Consider the following 9,194-nt stretch of genomic DNA (forward strand, 5'->3'; position numbering starts at 1 on the left):
AAAGTCTGCCACTGTCCAGAAGGGGTGAATAAAATTATTATTGTAAATTTATTTATTTCGCTTTCTTAGATGTAGTTTTAGGGCTTTTAAAAATTAGACTAGGTATATAATATAACTATAACATTTACAATAAGTAATAATTATATGATATAATTATTATATAAACAGACGATCGACCCTAACACTCAAAATATAATTGTAAGCACATTATATGCTATAGCTTTTAAAATTATTGATTTTTTATTTCTATCATCTACAGATTCGCATCAAAGCTTTTATTTAAAGGTGATTCTATTACTCAGTTGTAATAATTATTTGTAGACCTGTGACCTCTCCCGCCCCATTATGCTCAGACTATACTGCACTGGCTTTTTTTGAATAATCAAGTCAAAAATATTGAACGGTATTAGCTTTTGTTGTTATTATAAGAATTTATGAGAGCAAACCATGCATATTTGAATGGGACTATTTTGTTGTAAATTTAATTGCAAGTAATGATTAATAATTAAAACAAACACACACAAACCGCTCATTAATTTTATCTTTTATACTTTCGAATTAAACAAAATTAACAATAGTAATAATTTATTTTAGAATTTAGGAGTATGCAGTGTGGGCTGAAATGCAACTGGCTGGTAGTAATGCAACATGAAGGCTGCTCAGCGCTGTTCCCGTTGTTGGAAAATAGGAATTTATAAAATAACAAAATGTATTAAAATTAAAGTAAAAATGTTAATAATTACAAAATATTGTAAACAAAACCTTCCGAATCTTATAAATGTATTACATGCAAACCATGATTTATTAATAAACAATAAATAGGTACTTAAAATATATCCATCCTTTTTGTAAACATAACTTAATATATAACAAATTAACTATATCATTTAAATGCAGCAGAAAATAAAGCATGTAATGTCAAATTAAAACATTCTGTAATTAATAATAACAAATGTTATTATGGACAATTAAGTTTTTCATGTTCCAATCACTTGTTTTAAAAATATATAACCTATCTTAAATTCTTATATAAATACGCTTAAGTCTCTTGATGTCTCTTCGCTACTAGAACTACCAGATGTCAAGGTCTCCTCCTTTACTCTAATCACAATATTCTCCTCTTTACTTTTTTCTTTTCCTTTGTCCTGCTTATGTTTGTGATCATGCCTGTGCTTATGTTTATGCTTATGCTTCTTTTTTTCTTTTTTCCTTTTCTTGCTCTATAAAACATTTTTGTACAATAATAAATAAATGCATAATATACAAAAATATAATAGATACATACAGAAGTACTTGATCCATCAACTTTACTATGATGATGGTGGTGATGATGATGGTGATGGTGGTGTCGACTTTCTGTTTGAGTTATTTGTTTAGTAGGTGGTTCTTCTGGTTTTATTTTGAACATTCCGGGCTCAAAGCCCACAGGTCCAGATGTACTTGACACCATAATACCCGGAAGAGACGCAGAGTTTTCCGAAAAATATTCAGTCTTAGATTTGCCTTCGTTGATTTCAAATGTTGGCTGAATATTTGGAATTATAATAATATTCTTTTCTACATCATGAGGCTCAGCAACTTCCTCTTTTATTTCAGGCTAAAAACATAACAAATCAATTAAATAGGAGAAATAGAAAAATATTAATACTAAAATCTTTTAGTCCTACTTTAATCCTTTTCTGATATTGTAATTCATCATAATCGAATGCATCGTCAATGTGGTCATGTTCCACTTTTACTGTATCATCAATTACTTCTGCAACTAGTAACTGGTTTTCAAAATCTGCACTTCTTTTAATGCCACGTTCATCATTTGAAACATTATCTGGCTCAACGATTATATTTGGAAGCATACATGATTTTGCCTAAAACAATGTATAAAGTTTGCCATTGATTAAATACAATATTGTACTTAATCAATGAGTTTGCTAAACTTGGGGGCAGCTTTGAGACAAATTAAATGTAAAGCAGTATTATTTTAATATATTGACTAATATAGTACTTACTTCTACTTCAACTTTAATGGGTTTGTATAACGCAGCAATTTCGGTGCGCAACATTTTTTGCCGTCCAAATAATGTATAATATAGATCGACAAAGTTGCACCTTAATGTTGTGTCATAAGAAAGTAGAGAGCTGTACATGAAAAAAAAATATTTACATATATAAGTATGGTCTTTAATGATTTTTTTTTATCGGCATTCCTTTAAAAGGCTTAAGTTGTGAAAAAAATATTCCTCTACATTTTTTTACTTTTATCTTTTTTCCTACGTCTCCATATTTTAACGAGAAGCCTTTACCTAAGACTTAACCGCCACCAACATAAAACATCTTTCGATCGGATTGAGAAATGAATCTTAACAATACTTCAAAATATCCCTTGTTTAGAACTATGATAAGTATAAACTAGAATACAATTTTTAAATGAGAAATATATTTAAATATTGTTGAGATTTGGTTGTCAGCCTGCTCAAAAGGTATTTTATGCTGGCGGCGTTGGAGCCTTAGGTAAAAGCTTCTCATTGAAATAGGAAAACCAAGGGATAAATAAAAATACAAAATATCTTGAGAAATATTTGTTTAAAATTTGAAGCTATTTTAGGGAGTGTTGACTTAAGTTGTCTAAAAATGTATAAATAATATATTCTAATAAATTATAAATATATAAACAAAATAGAAAATCAATTATATTAATTTTGTATTATTAACTGTTATTTGGCTGTAACAGCTAAGTGGTAAGAAGTTCAGAAAAAATTTTTGTTTCAATTTTCTAATCATTAAACTTTTTTTTTATTAACACGCTTATATTAGCTTCACTTGTATGTATGTATGTATGTATGTATGTATGTATGTATGTATGTATGTATGTATGTATGTATGTATGTATGTATGTTTGTTTGTATGTAACTATGTAACTATGTAACTAAAAGAGATAGGCAACCGAACGTACATGCGTGTATTCATTGTTGTTTACCTGAAGTTTTCAAGTAATATAGACACGTATGTACTAGAATTAAAAAAACACGATTTTAAAGCACATCGAACTAAAAAGTGGAAAATAAATATAGTTTAAAAAAACTAAAAAACACGATTTTAAAGCACATCGAACTAAAAAGTGAAAAATAAAAAAAATATAGTTTAAAAAAACGAAAAAACACGCTTAAATAGTAAAATAAACTAAAAAGTAGAAAATAATTTTCAATATAGAAATCAATTAATAAAAAATAAATAGTATTATTGTGAAAAAAGCCTGGGGTGCTACATATATCAGTTCTTGAAAAGCGCCCTACGCTTTTTTCACAATAATACTATTTATTTTTTATTAATTGATTTCTATATTGAAAATTATTTTCTACTTTTTAGTTTATTTTACTATTTAAGCGTGTTTTTTAGTTTTTTTAAACTATATTTTTTTTTCATAACTCTTATGACTAGTTTACTTTTCATTAATCTATTTAAATATATCTTATGAATAAAAGAATTAACAACAATTAAAACGCCCGCTTTTTTGTGTACTTAAATTTAAGATCTTAAGATTTTGATAAACTACAACTACGTAATTAGTATAAGAAAGCCAATCTATAATTTGCATACTTATCATTTAAATAGTACAGAATTATATTTACTTAATTAATTTCCACAAATGATGAAAGAGGTAGTCATTGTTAAGTCTGCTATTTGGTTTCTTTGGAGTGAATGGGGGATTTTTACATAGCATTCGAACAAGTTCGTTGCGAACTTTAGGATCTGGATCACTATCGGCTATGTCAATTAAATATTTTAAATCGTCCCAGCGCCCATCTAAACATGTAAAGTCAACCAATGCTTCTAATGCACATAGCCTGACATCTGAAAATTAAAAGTAGGTTTGAAAATATAATAAGTTCATATTAACCTTTAGGATCCGCACAGTCTCTAGTCACAATTTAATTAAGTTTGACTTAGATAAACTTTTCAAGTCAGTCACACACCTATACTATGTGACTGGGGTAAATTTTTACCCGCGTACGTCACTGAAAGTTAAAAATGTAAACTAACCAATAAAATTGCCATATGACGCATAAGAGCGAAATATGTTGGGATTATTCGGCAAATGACCAAATTTTTGTAATTTTCTAATAGCTTTCAAACAGGATATGGTGACTGGGCACTTGTATGTTGGTAATCGTTTTTCTACATTTAAATGCTGAGTAATCTCTTCAAGTATAAGTTTTGAATCGCCAGACAATGAATCTGCTGTTATATCACAACTAGATTAAGCATAATAATTTACAAGTTAAATTATTGAACATTGAATGATAAGTTATACAGTGAATTGAGTAACATTTATGTTTTGTAATTAATTTAAAGATTAAGAGTATTGAGTTTTTTACTTACGCTTTTTGCATTAACGATATAACAGGAGTAATAGTTGCTCCTAGGGCATCAATCAAAGCAGCTCTATAATAATTATCAGAGTATCTATTTTTACTATTGTCGTTGTACTTAAATAAATCTAATATAAATTTTAATATTTCAGGAGGACATATTCCGTGAGAATTTCTCAACCCGGCCATCGCAACTGGAATTGTCTGAAATTTAAATTTAGTATTTAATAACTATTCAGTAATGTTAATTATTTAAAAGGAAAATATGATACCTTTTGAAGATAATAATGTTGTACGTTCGAAAAATTATTTTGTCTAATGATGTGTGGACAAGAAAATGAACCAAACATCTTTTTAAATGTTGCCAACATAGCTGGTGGTCCAGTCCAATTAGTAACCATTGCGTTAGCAATCTGAGCAAATAAATAAATGAATAAGCACACAACACAATAATATTTTATTGTACCTTATTAAATACCTTTGTTAAACAATGTGCGGCTTTACATCGTATATTTATATAAACTTGTTCATTTTCAATAATGTCACTTAAAGCATTACGTGTAGCAATTGTTGGAAATTTATCGAGTGCAACGACAGCTTCCACCTGAGCTGTCACGTCTTTTTCATGTCTTAATTGATAGTTCCATTGATATTCAGGTTGTTCTATTATACAGCTTCGTAAAATAGTCATTTCCGGATCTAATCGAATCCATAACACTGGCGAATCATTACTAAAAAAAAAAAAAAATAATAAAGCTGATTTTAAAATAAAATATGTTTAAAATTATTATACTTGAGAATCATTAACTTTTTTTTTTTTAAAGGTGTTAAATTATTTTCCTGGCCGATTTTGTTTTACGATAATATCTTGAGTTCATTTTTGAAAATACTCATTTTTTTCCATAAAATTTTAAATTTTGGTCGAAAAATTATTATGGTTTCAATTGGGTATAAAATAATCAAATCTTTTTTCTGTTTATGAATTACATATTATAAAACACATTTTTAATTTTACTTACTCCATTGCATTTAAGTCAATGTCCACCTCATCTCCAGTACACAATGGAATTTTTTTCTTCTTATTGCGTCTACTTTTAGAATGGCATGTAATATCTGCACGAGCAACATTTCCTTCAATTTGCAACGTATGTTTAAACGGACCATCTAATTCTTGAATACTGACCAGCAACGGACCAACATATTTTCGTATACCCCTTTGAGATACTGCATCTTGTCTAATTTCCAGCTCTAATGTATTTCTGAAAAAATAAAATTGATCATTCTATTGCTTAGTAATTAAAATTAGAAAAATGTTTACCTTTTCCTATTGAATACAAAAGTGCATGTAAATTTAGCATGGCCGCCTGTTCTGACCCACTGATCGATAAAGACTGACATGTCTATTCCTGACACCGTGAAAATAGTTTTGTTAAATATGTTAGTACTGATCAACATGTGTCCCCATAATCCAGAACTCATGGGATTTTGTGAAGCATTACTTGCTAAAGATAAATGCTTGTTCAATACCTATCAATAAAACAAATAATATTAATAAGCTAAAATAAATAATAAAATCAAGTCACCATTAAACAGGATTTTAACACCTAGCTGTCCCCTACATTCCTGAAATTTTATATACCATTCATTTTCCTTAAAATTAGTCTAATTTAACTGTTAAGTAAATTTTATTTACTTAACATTAGACTTAAATATCTATTTTTTTGGAAACTGTTAAGTATTTTAAGAACTTCTTATAACTTTTTAAACTCTGGTATAAAAATGTAAACAAATTTCACCGCTTCACGGAAATACATTGAAATATGTACATGTTATGGGCTGTAACGAGGTGCAAACATATCCCATGGACCCGTAATTTTTTTTGTTTATCCAGCCCAAAAACATATTCATGATAACAAACATAAATATAACATACCCTACTAATTTTCAACTGGCTTAAAAAAATGACAAAAAATATCATGATTCTTTATGGCTAACAAGTTGATTTATATAGAAAAAACTTTAGCAACTTATGGTTAGGTTAAGTAAAGAAATTAATACTTAAACCTTTAACTATAAACAGAGTGTGTATGCATAGAGTGTTATTTTTTTATGGTTAATGGTTTAAATATTAATTTCTTTACTTAACCCCCTCTCCCTTAAGTAGGGTTTATCAAGTCAACATTTTTAAATTTTTTTTTCTCCAAAATTGTATTAATTTTTAAGTTTTATAAACTAGGGTGCCCCTTATGATTTTATAAAATAAAAAATATTTTAATTTATTAATATATCATAATAATTTACTATACCTGTAATAAAAGTGAGTAACCAATACGATTTTCTAACATTCGTAGTACAAGATGAGCTTTTTTTGTCATATAGTGAAAATATCGTGGAGATATTGTGTGCAGACTACGTGTCGAAAAATAGAAATTAGAAGTATCATTGGCATTTTGTACGCTATTGAAAGATAACGATAGCCCTGGATTGGACGAACCTCCTGGACTTAAAAGGCCACTACTTGTTGGAGCTGGTTGTTGTGTGGGGTCTAAAACTATTGGTCCAATTTCTTCTTCGTAACGCACTAAACTCGTCAGCTCCTTTAATTTAAAAAAAAAAATTACATATAATAATCAAATCCACGTATTATCGAACCCATGCATTACATAACAATGCAAGTTATTAATTTTACATTGTGAATCCATTCACGATAAGAATTGTTTCCAAAACATTTTTTAGCAAACAGACCAGACATATATAGTGCTATACCACATGTAAGCCACCAATCTGACCAATTTTGGGTCGAAATGAAACAACCGAAAAATTGTTCAGCCATAACTTGGGCTAGAACTTTTTTCGATGTGTAAACTTGATCAATGATTTGTTTTGGATGAAGAACATTTACACTGAAAAATGTAGATAAAATAAATTCAATAATGACATTTAAAATTGTACATCGTTATGACTATATTTTACCTCATTATGCCCATTGATGCATATGATGCATAGTTGGTAGGAGTTTCATCTACAAATACTTGCTTATAACAACTGTAAGGGTAACCATTAGAAAGTGTGTCTTCATAAAATTCTAATGCTTCATGAGTATATTTTGCAGCTAAAGGTAATAGTTCTGATAGTCCAGGTAAACAAAAATGCGTTATTATATGCATTGTTGGGTCAACATATATTTCAAAAGGTCTATGTTATTAAAAAAAAGAAAAAGTTAAAAATGTACAGCCAATACATTCTGAGTAAATAAGGTTTACATTTATTTATTATCTTACCCTACAGCCAATGCAATATTCGGTGCACTCGTTGGCATTGATAAGTGATAGTAATATGTTTTGCGTCTTAAATCTGGGGCTGCTACAACTTCAATTAAATCTCCGCAGGACACTGCAATCATATTTTCATCAACGGTAAACTCTAAGTCCCAAGTGCAAGGCTCTGCATAACTATCCACACAGGGGAACCATAAGCGCGAAGAATTTTCAAAACATCTGGTATACATGTGAGCTCGCCTCTAAAATTGATTAAATAGTATTTTTATCGTAATGTTTGAAAATGAAATAGTTTATATGCATAAATATATTAAAATTTACTTCTGTTAAAGATCCTTCTCCATCTGGAATTACAAAATGAACACCACCGCTTGGTTGTTCTAAAGAATACTCTATATTTATTTTAAATGTTGTACTGTCATTTACAAATGATGTAATCTCTGGTGGCAGACTTATAACTAATTCCCCATTGTTGTTGTCTGGATCAGTCCCTTGAGCAGCATCCAAGTGACACGTAGAAAAAATACTTAAAGTGGGTCTAAAATATTATAAAATATGAAGTTGTAATATGAATAATACCTAATATTAACTTGATCTGTAAATATGTATGCCTACTCGTCATGTTTATCCTGAGTGATATCAATAAAAGGATCGTAGTACTGAAATGGAGCTTCAATATTATCATTTACTGTTACACGATAAATACGACATTGTTTTGCATTAAGCTTTATAAATCTTAAGTTATTTTGCAAAGGAATAATCGTAAGCTCTACCATGCCCTAAAAATTAAAATTAAACATAATGACTGTAATATTATTGATAGTCCACGTTATTCTAAAAAATCAAATTAAAATTATATTTACCAATATATTTCTTCTTTGAAAACTAATTCCCGTTAAACTTACTAGCTGGTGGGCTGTAAATAAAGAAACACATAAAATCATTTAAAAAGTTTTAAAAATGTAATAATGGTATTACTATAAAACATACTGTGCTCCCTATTTTTTTTTTTTTTTTTAATTCAGAAATTAGTAAAGTAAAAAGTAAAAAAAGATACAATTTAGCGAATAGCTTGGAATACAGCAAATAAACATACAATTTTGGAAATTTATACATGTATTGAAGATTTAATATTTTTCTAATTATTACACCTTAATCCTAATTAAGAAAAAAATACTTATAATTTGTATGGTCTAGCATTGTCTCCTGTTTTATCTTTCCTCATTTTGAATGAATGTGAAATTCTAATATTTTTTTATGATATACTTAAAGTAATTTTTAGTACGGTTATGAGTTGTAGAACATTGTCAAACATTTTAAACGTACAACTTTTTGGTAATAGCTTTAACGAAAAAAAAAAGGAAAATATTTGTAAAGAACTACTTGTAATTTTAGTTTTTACTTTTCACTTTTTTGTAAATACTAAATGTTTAATGTTGTGTAAATAAATGTTATTTAAACGTTATCACCTATCGTAGAGTTTAAGCTTTGATATTTATTGCAAGGAGTTTGTACATAACTGTAGACCGTGGTAAGCGGTCTTTTGTTC

At 28.5% G+C, this 9,194-nt stretch overlaps 1 protein-coding gene across 1 annotated transcript; it reads right to left on the minus strand.

Annotated features, from left to right (window-relative positions):
* Positions 1 to 606: 606 nt before the first annotated feature.
* On the minus strand, positions 607 to 9,087 carry LOC126843378 (transcription initiation factor TFIID subunit 2). The gene is made up of 19 exons (XM_050580880.1): positions 8,826 to 9,087; positions 8,509 to 8,562; positions 8,261 to 8,424; positions 7,967 to 8,183; positions 7,649 to 7,887; positions 7,341 to 7,562; positions 7,057 to 7,270; positions 6,674 to 6,964; positions 5,686 to 5,894; positions 5,387 to 5,626; positions 4,846 to 5,098; positions 4,640 to 4,780; positions 4,378 to 4,571; positions 4,039 to 4,250; positions 3,627 to 3,849; positions 2,007 to 2,136; positions 1,668 to 1,865; positions 1,286 to 1,597; positions 607 to 1,220 (listed from the first exon to the last, which is right to left on the minus strand). The coding sequence occupies exons 1-19, from the start codon at positions 8,868 to 8,870 to the stop codon at positions 1,026 to 1,028; spliced, it is 3,753 nt and encodes a 1,250-aa protein (XP_050436837.1). The 5' UTR covers positions 8,871 to 9,087; the 3' UTR covers positions 607 to 1,025.
* Positions 9,088 to 9,194: the final 107 nt, after the last annotated feature.

This window comes from Adelges cooleyi, unplaced genomic scaffold (assembly GCF_023614345.1).
Source record: "Adelges cooleyi isolate 19-005CV unplaced genomic scaffold, UGA_ACOO_1.1 ACOO_flye_CR_arks_rails_tigmint_CR_PRNA_574, whole genome shotgun sequence".
Taxonomy (NCBI): domain Eukaryota; kingdom Metazoa; phylum Arthropoda; class Insecta; order Hemiptera; family Adelgidae; genus Adelges; species Adelges cooleyi.